The 13,115-nt window shown below is 32.7% G+C and overlaps 1 protein-coding gene across 1 annotated transcript in view; it reads right to left on the reverse strand.

Moving 5' to 3' along the window:
* The window catches only part of HIVEP1 (HIVEP zinc finger 1), a 184,455-nt gene that overhangs the window by 21,998 nt on the left and 149,342 nt on the right, over window positions 1–13,115 (reverse strand). The window contains exons 5-6 of the mRNA XM_051974025.1: window positions 12,506–12,681; window positions 1,914–2,015 (exon numbers count right to left, since the gene is read on the reverse strand). Coding sequence (XP_051829985.1) covers window positions 1,914–2,015; window positions 12,506–12,681 — 278 coding nt within the window. The remainder of the gene's footprint in view (window positions 1–1,913; window positions 2,016–12,505; window positions 12,682–13,115) is intronic.

The following is a 13,115-nucleotide window of genomic DNA, read 5'->3' on the forward strand; positions in this document are numbered from 1 at the left end:
AATTATGCCCAAAAAATTATCAAATTGTGCATACCCTTTGATCCAGCAGTGTTTCTATTGGGCTTATATCCCAAAGAAATACTAAAGAAGGGAAAGGGACCTGTATGTGCCAAAATGTTTGTAGCAGCCCTATTTGTAGTGGCTAGAAACTGGAAAATGAATGGATGCCCATCAATTGGAGAATGGCTGGGTAAATTGTGGTATATGAATGTTATGGAACATTATTGTTCTGTAAGAAATGACCAGCAGGATGAATACAGAGAGGACTGGCGAGACTTACATGAACTGATGCTAAGTGAAATGAGCAGAACCAGGAGATCATTATACACTTCGACAACGATATTGTATGAGGACATATTTTGATGGAAGTGGACTTCTTTGACAAAGAGACCTAACTGAGTTTCAATTGATAAATGACGGACAGAAGCAGCTACACCCAAAGAAAGAACACTGGGAAACGAATGTGAACTATCTGAATTTTTGTTTTTCTTCCCGGGTTATTTATACCTTCTGAATCCAATTCTCCCTATGCAACAAGAGAACTGTTCAGTTCTGCAAACATATATTGTATCTAGGATATACTGCAACATATCCAACATATAAAGGACTGCTTGCCATCTAGGGGAGGGGGTGGAGGGAGGGAGGGGAAAAAAATTGGAACAGAAACGAGTGCAAAGGATAATGTTGTAAAAAAAAAAAAATTACCCTGGCATGGATTCTGTCAATATAAAGTAATTATTAAATAAAATTTTTTTTAAAAAAGACTCAAAATAATAAGGCATCATCTTACAGAACAAAGTAACAGTATATTTATATAGTCCTTTCTTGGAGGTTTGAAATAATTTTTGGATATTTATAATAATTTAGAGAATCAAATCTGAAAATGTACATGAAGCACTTGGTTAAACCACACAGAGCTATACAAATATAAGATATGTGTACCCTTATGATTATTAAAGTATGATGATCTGGAGCCTGTCTGAGCCATGAATATCAAAGGTGGTGCTACACAATAAAGAATCTATAGTAATTATCTACAGCAGGGCTTCCTAAACTTTTTCCACTTTTTACCTGAGAAGTTTTACTCAACCATGGGTATACAGTTATATAAAATAGACATACAAATCAAACATAATATAATAAATCATAGTTTTGCAAATCCCCAAAGTTTAAGAAATTTTGATTGATAGAATACTTTTCTAATTCCAGCCCTATCTGGATTTTTTTTTAAAAAAGCACCCCCAAACATCCAATAACCATGAAAATGCTACATATTGTCATAGATTTAGTTATAGACTATATGGCTATCTTTTTTTTTCACATTTGAGGAAAACAGAAATTAATCTGTACTTCAAAAAAGGATAAAGGCAGTCATTTCTTCAGCTTAAAATAATGAATCACATCAACTGTAACACCTGAAAGCCATTGCTCCAGTACATTTACAATGAAATTCCAGCTAATTACTTAAGTTTATTATTGGTTGTCATATGGGAGTAAAAAACATTGCCCCTTCCCCCATTTTAAATAATTTCTTTATCATTTTCTTCTAGCAAATTGTGCATGTTATATTACAAAATCAAGCCAATTCAATACAGATTTTATTCAGAGAATTTTACAATAGAAATAAGGAGAATTCAATAACAATAAAGTATCATTTTTGTGTTGTAATCAAATGTGTGGATAAAAATGTCGAAAAAAAGTTAACTGATAGACTAGTGTTTGCTAATACTAAATACTTGTTTTAAAATCCTGTTGAATTAAATAGTATTACCAATGTTCTTTCTTGACTAGCTTTTTCTGCCATCCAGATGGTGGAATTCAATACAATTTTATTTTTTTAAAAAGCTGGAAAGATGAACAACGGCATTAAAAATCACATATGGGAATAAATAAAAGACACACAAGAATCTTACCTGATTCTTCCGGGTCTTGATCATCTATTACACCTACAGACACTCCCAAATCCACACATTTCTTGCTATGTGCCTTAGATTTCATATGTTTTGTCAAATTTCCTTAAAGGGGGAAAAATATATTAAACTTTCATTATGGTAATACATTATATAATGTAGCTATTTTCAAATAGAAATATAGATTATGGCTACCAAAAAAAAAGTATTCTTCTGGTCTTTTTCTACCCCTCTGATGGATATTTAAAGAACTTCTGTGATTGTGAGATTATGGAGAAAATTAAATCTAATAGCAACAAACACATATTTAAAGCAAATCCAGATTTCTATTGTACATAAATTTAGCTAAGAAAAATGACCCTTGGCTCAATAGAATCTATAAAAAGAACTTTCACTTTCACAATACAAGTGAAAAAAAAAATTAAGCCTCAATGTTTAGTAATCCTACTATACTTGTTGGGCCAATGAGTATATAGAATTGACCAAGTAAACCCTGCCAATTCAAATCAAACATTTATTGAGTGCCTACTCTATCCAAAGCACTGTACTAAGCCCTGAAAAGGATACAAAGCTGCCAGCACAGCTTGCTTGTATGCTGTATTCAAATATGTGTTCTCCTTGATGTGGTTATTTTCTCCAAAGAAGTAGATTTTAACTCATTCATGGCTATCTATGTCCTCATATAATTCATTACAGGGACCAATTTGAGGCTGCTGTGTCACTCATTTTTGCCACATAACCAATAAATATACTTTTTCAGTCACACATTTCTTTGATCAAATCCTTCGTACTAAGAAGCATCATATTTGAAGCAACAAATAACAGGTTATATGTTACGATAACCTGGGTCCAAGTTCCATCTCTGAGATTTACTGGCTGTAGTATGACCCTGGAAAAGTCACTCTTAGAGTCTCCAAACAACTGTCTAAATTACTTTCTAAGTAGGAGAATAACTGCTGATCCACATTGGTTGAAGGAATTTCTTCACTAGGAGCTCCCGACACCAGTGAAATCACAGGTTCGGGCAAAATCCTTTAGACTGCTTCTCTTTTAACCTTCTTGTTAGCAATTTGTAGTTTCTTGTTTATGCTCTCCATGGACCTTTCCATATTCTTTGGGATCTTCAACTTCACTTCATCTGAGACTATAGTGTTCCAAGATTTCCAGCCACATATCATTTCATTACTGGAAGTATATTGGTGTTAAAAATGTACTTTTGGTTCAGTGAAAAGCTGAGGTCCTTAAAAGAAGTTTATAATTTCTTGAAGGCAAGCAAGCCCATCCAATTCTGTATCATAATCTAGACAACAGGCCTTCTTCAATCTTTAATTTTTTGTGTGTGTGGTCCAGCATAAGTGCCACTTTCTACACAAAGTTTAGGAAGACCCCCAGTTGCTAGTATCCTCCCTCCTGGAAATTACTTTGTATATATTTACTTATCGGTATTCATATTATTTCCTCTAATCGAATAAAAACTTCTTGAAGGCCAGGACTGTTTTGTTTTTGTCTTTGTTTTCCCAGCCAATGTCAGTCAGTTTTCCCAGTGCCAGAATATATAGTAGGCGCTTAATAAATGCTTGTTGAATGGTTAGGTCAAATTCTTTTGAGTAATTATGAATCTCTTTTAGGAGGCTCTGCAATATTTTGGTGTTTGATGGAATCAACAGAATAGTATCCACAAACAGGATCATTTGAAGGATCTCACCATCTTATAAGGAATCCTTCTTCAACTTGGACTCTGCTGGATCTCTTCTATGACACAGTGATGAACATCTCAAGTGAGGCATAAAATAAATAAAACAAAATAAATTATGTTTGCACATAACAAGTGCTTATAAAATGGTGAATTGAATTGATTAAGATCCATTTCCTCCTCTCAAGCAACTTAGATAATGAGAGAGAGAGATACACAATTAAATGTTAATATGAAGTAGGGTATGAAAGAACATGCAAGGTACAAAGAATTTGAAAAAAAAAAAAGCATGGATGGAATGCTCATCAAATTTACAGATGATAGAAAGCTGACAGGAATAACTTAGAAAATGGATTCTAAAAATTAGAATCCCAAAAAGAAGTCTCTATGGGTTGATTACTGTAGCAACACAGATACTCATTCCTTCTGTGTACATCATAGAAAAGATATCTAATGTGATGGAGATTTTGCTTGGGATCTTTGAACATACTATGGGTTTCACTGTAACACTTATGTGGTAATCCCTGTTATTGCTATGACAGGATCACCTTTTCTGACCACGTTTCCTGGTTTTTTATACCTTTTCTTCTGCATAAATCATCGTTGGTAAAATGTTTCAATCACTTAAGTAACACTATATCTCCCTTTGGATGACCACAGTTTTTGAGTCTTTGGAGACCTTGGTATTCCATGATCCACAGCCATATAATTTCACTGAAAAGATATATATATATATATACATATTTTTTTTAAAATAATTTTTTATTGATAGAACGCATGCCAGGGTAATTTTTTACAGCATTATCCCTTGCATTCATTTCTGTTCCGATTTTTCCCCTCCCTCCCTCCACCCCTTCCCCCAGATGGCAAGAGTCCTTTACATGTTGAATGGGTTGCAGTATATCCTAGATACAATATATATGTGCAAAACCAAACAGTTTTCTTGTTGCACAGGGAGAATTGAATTCAGAAGGTAGAAATAACCCGGGAGGAAAAACATAAATGCAAGCAGTTTATATTCATTTCCAGTGTTCTTTCTCTGGGTGTAGCTGCTTCTGTCCATCTTTGATCAATTAAGGCTCTCTTTATCAAAGTGGTCCACTTCCATCAGAATACATCCTCAAACAGTATCATTGTTGAGGTATATAATGATCTCCTGGTTCTGCTCATTTCACTCAGCATCAGTTCATGTAAGTCTCGCCAGTCCTCTCTGTATTCATCCTGCTGGTCGTTCCTTACAGAACAATAATATTCCATAACGTTCATATACCACAATTTACTCAACCATTCTCCAATTGATGGACATCCTTTCATTTTCCAGCTTCTAGCCACTAGAAACAGGGCTGCCACAAACATTTTGGCACATACAGGTCCCTTTCCTTTCTTTAGTATCTCTTTGGGGTATAAGCCCAGTAGAAACACTGCTGGATCAAAGGGTATGCACAGCTTGATAACTTTTTGAGCATAGTTTCAAATTGCTCTCCAGAATGGCTGGATGTGTTCACAATTCCACCAACAATGTATCAGTGTCCCTGTTTTCCCACATCCCCTCCAACATTCCCCATTATCTTTCCCTGTCATTCTAGCCAATCTGACAGGTGTGTAGTGGTATCTCAGAGTTGTCTTAATTTTCATTTCTCTGATTAATAATTATTTGGAGCATATTTTCATATGTCTATAAAGTTTCAATTTCTTCGTCTGAGAATTGTCTATTCATATCCTTTGACCATTTATCAATTGGAGAATGGTTTGATTTCTTATAGATTAGGGTCAGTTCTCTATATATTTTGGAAATGAGGCCTTTATCAGAACCTTTGATTGTAAAAATGTTTTCCCAGTTTATTGTTTCCCTTCTAATCTTGTTTGCATTTGTTTTGTTTGTACAAAAACTTTTCAATTTGATATAATCCAAATTTTCTATGTTGTGGTCAATAGTGATCTCTAGTTCTTCTTTGGTCATAAATTGCTCCCTCTTCCACAGGTCTGACAGGTAAACTATCCTATGCTCTTCCAATTTATTTATAATCTCATTCTTTATGTCTAGGTCATGAACCCATTTTGACCTTATCTTGGTGTACGGTGTTAAGTGTGGGTCAATGCCTAGTTTCTGCCATACTGATTTCCAATTTTCCCAGCAATTTTTGTCAAATAATGCATTCTTATCCCAGAAACTGGTGTCTTTGGGTTTGTCAAACACTATATTATTAAAGTTATTGGCTGTTTTAGCCTTTGAACCTAACCTATTGCATTGATCAACTAGTCTATTTCTTAGCCAATACCAGATGGTTTTAGTAACTGCTGCTTTATAATATAATTTTAGATCTGGTACAGCTAGGCCACCTTCATTTTATTTTTATTTTCATTAATTCCCTTGAAATTCTTGACCTTTTGTTTTTCCATATGAACTTTGTTGTTATTTTTTCTAATTCATCAAAATAGCTTTTTGGGAGTCTGATTGGTATAGCGCTAAATAAGTAGATTAATTTAGGTAGTATTGTCATCTTTATTATATTTGCTCGCCCAATCCAAGAGCATTTAATATTTTTCCAGTTGGTTAGTGGAAAGTGTTTTGTAGTTTTGCTCATAAAGTTTCTGATTTTCCCTTGGCAGATAGATTCCTAAATATTTTATACAATCAGTAGTTACTTTAAATGGAATTTCTTTTTGTATCTCTAACTGTTGGGTTTTGTTAGTGATATATAAGAATGCTGATGACTTATGTGGGTTTATTTTATATCCTGCAACTTTGCTGAAGGTGTAGATTGTTTCTAATAACTTTTTGGTAGAATCTTTGGGGTTTTCTAAGTATACCATCATATCATCAGCAAAGAGTGATAATTTGGTTTCCTCATTGCCTATTCTTATTCTTTTAATCTCTTTCTCAACTCTTATTGCCAAAGCTAGCATTTCTAATACAATATTAAATAGTAACGGTGATAGTGGGCAACCTTGTTTTACTCCTGATCTTATTGGGAATGGTTGCAGTTTGTCCCCATTACATATAATGCTTACTGCTGGTTTTAAATAGATGCTACTGATTATTTTAAGGAAAAGTCCATTTATTCCTATACTCTCAAGAGTTTTTAATAGGAATGGATGTTGGATTTAAGATATATATATATATATATATATATATATATATATATATATAGTAAATAAAGTTTTTGTTGCAGGAGAAGGTTTGAAGTTACTTAAGAGTTCCACACATTATCCAAAATACAATCTCATCTGTTTTCTTGTTTAATTCTTAGCTCAGTTCATTGTCCATTTATATGTGTACCCAAGATATACACATACACACACACACACACCAGCTCAATTAGAATCTGAAACAACAGACACTTTATCTAATTAGTATTTCTTGTCTGTACATCAACCCATCTCAATAGAACTCATTGAGATGGTTCTGCTCTATAATATGTTGAAATATGGTATGATCAGCAAAAAGCCATTTGTAAAAAGGAACATTTAGAGGTCCTCTCTATTAATGGGGAAATCCTCTTCTACTTGGACTCTATGCATGCTATAGTCTTATGTCTGCTTCCTGAAAAGGTTAATGTTGTGAGGACTGGAAGTTATCTCTGTGATTGCATTTATAAAGGTACACTGTGTTTGATATTAACATATATATATGTGTATACATATACATATATATATATATATATATATATATATATATATATATATATATATATATGTGAAAAATATCTTGTTAGAGGAAAAACCTTTAAATCTGAATTTTACTCAAAACTGAGTAAAGTTATTTTTTAAAAGCAACACATACTACAGAATCTTATGTCCTCTTTATTCTCTATTCTAGGATTTTAAAGATGTGATTTGCCATAGAAAATAATTTGCAAAAACCTTTTTGGTTCCTTTATCATATTCTCAATGAATATAAACTTAATAAGTAAAAAAGATCATTTTCAAGGATTTTACAATGATGAGAAAATAGGCTTGTGATTATTTGTTACAGCTGAAAGATATCTGAAAAGCTTCTTTCTCTTTCACCTTCTTTCTCCCCCCAATCCAAATCCTACTGTTTGTTATCTTCTCATGTTTCAGATATCTTAAAAATTACTCCTTTCATGCTTTCTTTTTTCTTTCATGCATACTTTGTCTAATCTAGCAGCTATCCTTCATTGGATCTTCTTGCATGACATTTACACATACCAATATGATATATTTAGGATTGAGGTGTTAAATCCACTGTCATTAGTAATAGAATAGATCATTAAGGAAACATTGGAAAATAGGTTTCAATTTTAGTGTATTTGTTGTCTTTCATCTACATCTATAAATTGTTTCATAATAAACTAACTCAGTGTGGTTCCACACAAACCTTTTTAAAGACTCAATATATAGATATTGATTATCATGCATTCTTATTTAACATGGAGATCAACTATTTCCTAGGTGAATTATTTTGGGGGCTCTTTTAGTTTCCTTATGAATTGATATTAGTTAAATGTACATAAAAAATGATGCTAGTACATACAAATTTCAGTTCATTTTATCCACTTCCCCAATTTGCCACTAATATTTTAACCAAATTAGAAATTTGTTTACAATTACTTGTCTGTCTTATCTTTTAATTTTTTTGATTTAGTTTTGATTCTAATTTTTGCTCTTAAAAATAGGGCAGCAAGAAGATGATCTCACTGTATAAGATGCTAATTTGGAAACACTAAGTCTTTTATACCTACTGAATGATATACTAGGTACAATCAGTCATTTTTGTCTATTAAAATACATTCAATGAAATTTTTGTATTGTTCAATACTCACTAATCCTAATGTTTTCTACTATTTATCAAAACACTCAAGATATAAGGATGTGAGGCTTCTACACAGTCTACAAGCCTTTCCCCTCTTCCTTAATCACAAATCATATCTTTCAATGTTTTTCAAGGTCTTTCCTTTTGTCTAGTTTCGCACTGGAGTCAATGAGTGTCATTGTACATTTTGATGTGGTCTGAAGAATGCTTTCGAGTTTTTCATGGACTTTCTCAATCTTTTCAGTTTTCACATCAGATGTTGGCATTTAAGCTGTAATTATCTCATGTTTTTTTTTTTTTTTCCACATGTATTCTGCAAGCACTTCAATGTAAGATGATCAAAAATCCCATGAAATTATTTTTCTTATTGCCTTTGAAGACATTCCATAACAAATTCTGCAAACTATTTATTTGCCTTTCTGAGGAAAAGTGGCAACTTCATTATGTTTGTTGATGTCATTTAAAGTTGAGAATGTCATTATCACCATTTGGTTCAGTGTTCCTAGGAGTATAATCAACTTGTAATCAGTATATACACTGTGTAATTCTTAGCATGTTCTTCTTCCTTTTCCATTGCTCTTCACCTATCACTGCAGAAAGAGGCCACCCAGGACTTGGAGCCATTTTTGTCTTTTTGTTTGTTCCTTGGTTGCCAGCATCAAAGAATCCACCACCTACCAACCAAATTTCAAATGCACAATAAACTGCTCCTGGACCAGTCCTTGTAATCTTGTAATTTATTAAAACCTGTCATAACTTGTGCTGATGGCATAGCTTTTAAGAATCCAGTACTATATCCATGCCATCATAAAGCAGTGGAAGAGGACTTTATTAAAGGGACAAAAGACAGTTAAGATGGAATTGGATAAATTCATTTACATTGAAGTCCCAACTGTGTGCAAATACCTGTGGTAGGAACTGTGTGAGAAAATAGTTTAATAAGATGCAATCCCTACTGTCTTCAGAGGTTGCAAGCTAGAAAAGAGTTTGCTCATTTTGCTTGTTTAATCACCAGTCTTGTGATTTTGTTTAGGAAAATTCCACTGAGGAAAATCTTACTCTATCAACCAATGCAGATCAGCAACTCCCTTGCAACTTAGTCTTAAATTAAGAGTTTTCTGTTAATATTTATGAATTCAGTGACTCATTTAGTATCACACAGCCAGTATGTGTCAGAGAGGGGAATTGAACAAAGTCTTCTAAATTCCAAGGCCAATTCTCTTTACACCATGTTACATTACTTTTTTATAAGACAAAGGGGTATGGGTGAATGACATGGAAATTGACAACCATGTCATACAATCTTTCATTTTAAATGCTTTAGAAGTGAAAAACAAAATGCTAGATGAGATCAAAGGGTATGTGGGCAGGAGATATTACTGGATAAAGGAGAATAAGGGAAAGGTTTCAAGAGAAGATGACCAGTGAATAGGGCTATAAAGATGTGTCGGAATTAAACAAGAAGGTAGAAGGCATTTCAAGCATATAGAACTAGGTGAACAAGACACAACTAGAAAGTACAGGACTAGAAAGTACTAGACTAGTTTGATTATAGCACTAAAGGTATATTGAAGGGTGTATATAAGACAAGTGTAAAAAAGAGTAATATGGTACCTAATTACAGTGAATCTTGAATCTGTTACATAGAAAAACAATTTTAATTTTTAATTTTTGAGTAAGAGAATGTTAAAACTATATCCACGTATAAGAAAGATATTTTGATATCATGTTGCTTTATGGAGGATGAACTGGAATACAGTGTCATAACTGAAATACTTAAAGAGACTACTACAACAGTCTAGGCAGATACTTCTGAAAGTGTTAACTATGGAAGACACCAGAGGGAAGAGAGAAATGGAGTACATAATGTTGCAAAGTTGCTACTAATCAGGCTTGATTAGTGAAAAAGTAAGCAAGGTAAAAAGCAAGGGAAAGGCAAAGATAACTACAAGGTTATAATTATGAAGAAAATTTTTTTCTCTAACATAAATAACAAGGCAGAAAGAGATATATGCATAAATGAATTTGGAAACAGAAAAGGACTTGGATATCTTGGCCAACTCCTTCAACAAAAAGGAAAATTGGAACCCAAAATAGAAATGATTTGACTCACAGTTATAAAGATAGGCAGTGGCAGAGCCGATCCCCCGACTCCCTACCCAACATTCTTTCTACCAAATCACATGCAATTGTATTTTTTTTTTGTTTTTTAATCAACTGCATAAGCAAAAGATGGAGACTTGCCTAGAAAGGAGTCCAAATTAGAAATATCTGAGGATTTAAATAAATTGTAAATTCAATGTAAGTCAATAGTCTAATGTGGAAACCTGCACATTAACAAAAGTATGATATCAGATATCACCAATAGTAATTATACAGTTAGTTTGCCGTCCAGACTACAATACACAATTCTATGTCATGCTGTAAACTGAGGTATTAACCTGGCAGAATTTATCTAGACCAAGAGAATAAATACTCAGCAACACGTCATTTGAAAACTTTTTAATAAGAGTTAGGGGAGAAATGATAGATCTAAAAGTGCTAGCATCCAAAATGGGCAAAGTGATAGTCTTGTTGTACTAGCCAGACCCTGGTCAGACCATATTTTTAGTACTATGTACAATTTTGAGTACCACCTTGAGCTAAGACATTGACAGGTTAGAAACCATCCCGGATAACCAGTATGAAGCAGTAACTGAAGTTTATGACAGATGCCCTTCAATCAAAGGATTTGGAGATGTCTAGCATGAAAAAGAAAAGACTTGGGAAAGATATGTTAACTTCATCAAGTGTTTCAAAGTCTCTCATGTGGAAGAGAGATAACATTTCTTCTGCTTAACCTTGGAGGGCAGAATTGGGAATAAAGAGTAGAATTTGAAAACAAGAAAATTCAGAAATCTTCAGAAGAAAGCCTTCCTAAGAAAGTAGAACTGGCTATGTCCAGAGACAGTGAGGCCTTCCTCTTCTTCTTCCTCTTACTTCTAAACATGAATTGAAATCCTATAATATTTGTTGATGGTCTGGACAATTCTTGGTCTACTTTCTGCCATTTCATCACTATCACTTGGGAACTATAAGGAAACCCAAAAAAGCCTTGAGACTCATGTGCTTTGTTCATCTCAAGGATGCCTACAAACAACTATAATTAAAGTGAATACCACTGAAAAAATGAAATTTCAAATTGTGAAACATTAAATATCATTGAAACTTCTAAAGAAGAAAGAAAATATTTTAAAAACAGATAAAAAGTTCTGAAAATATAAAAAGAATTTGAGAGAAAAATCAATAACAAATTATTGCCTTAATCAAGTAACATTCCTGTATTTCTTAAGATTTTCTAGCATGATGACTTTTTACAACATAAATGTTCAATAAACAATACTTAAAGAGATTATTTGTAAAATCTCTAATCATTACTATTCTCAACAAAGCACTATTGAATAAGAGATTGTTTATCTTTGGAAGATAAAAGCATTTAACTATAACAGCATTTAACTTATGAAGTATTAACACAAAGTAATAATTTACCAGACATTATGACAGTATCTTAACAGTGCTATGAAAGCTTATAATTTGAATAAAATTATACATATAGCAAGTAAGGGAATAATAGGTCTAATTTCACCGAGTTCTTCTGAGGTATTTTATGAACAAACTATGTAAAGGAATGATTAGAAAGCAGGACACACTTACCATAGCTAAGATTTGATTTAGCATTAAAATCTTATTTTTGTTTTCATTTAAAATCTTTTCTTAATCTTTTATAGCTTTCTAATAAAATGACATGTAACACAAAATTCTTACTTCTCTGTATCAAAGTGACTACTTCTAAAAATATATTACCAAAAAAACTATATAATGTTTTATATGTGAGGGGAAGCGATTGCTTTAATTTTAAAATTTTAAATTAATGACATTTTAAAAGATTATGTAGAGGCTGTCATCTTTCCCATCTCCATCTCATCACAGGATCTTGGGGGAGGAGGTGGGCATGCTATAAATATATAGATAGATATAGTACACATATATATTTATATCTGTGTAAAGATATTCCAAGTATAATGCATAACAATTTTAAGCTATTATAAAGAGAAGGGAAATACAAAAAAATTTATGTTCTTCTACCTTTAGTCTTGAAGGAGAAATTACAGTAGTTGCAGTGGTAAGGACGGACATCTGTGTGAGTGCGAATATGTTTCTTCAGCATACTAGGTTTCTTACAACGTATTCCACATTCCTCACAAATGTACTTTCCTCTTCCTCTGCCCCGAACATAAACATAATCTTCATTTGATTTATATCTAATTTAACAAAGAAAATATGAATAGGAAAATAGCAATTAAAGACAATCATCAATGAAATGAAACAAATGATGGTACAAATTCAAAACAAATAGCTTTTGTGCATTTTTAATCATTTTTTTACATTAAAAAACATTTAATATCCTAGGAACTAATTGTAATTCAATTTGAAATCTTCTCTAGCTCTGTTAAATCTCATTCCTTTCTTCCTCAGTAGTAATTTTAGTCTTCTTTATTAACATAAACACATACACATACATACACACACAAACAGTATTATAAAATAGTAATAGCTTATATTTATGTGTCTTAATTCTTACCTAGTACTTTCCTCACAACAACCAAAAGTAATTAATGCAATTACTATTGCCCCCATTTTATAGATGAGAAAACTGAAGCTTCAAAAGGTAACTTGCCCAAGGTCACTTAGATAG

Source organism: Antechinus flavipes, chromosome 1, assembly GCF_016432865.1.
Source record: "Antechinus flavipes isolate AdamAnt ecotype Samford, QLD, Australia chromosome 1, AdamAnt_v2, whole genome shotgun sequence".
In the NCBI taxonomy this organism is placed as follows: Eukaryota; Metazoa; Chordata; class Mammalia; order Dasyuromorphia; family Dasyuridae; genus Antechinus; species Antechinus flavipes.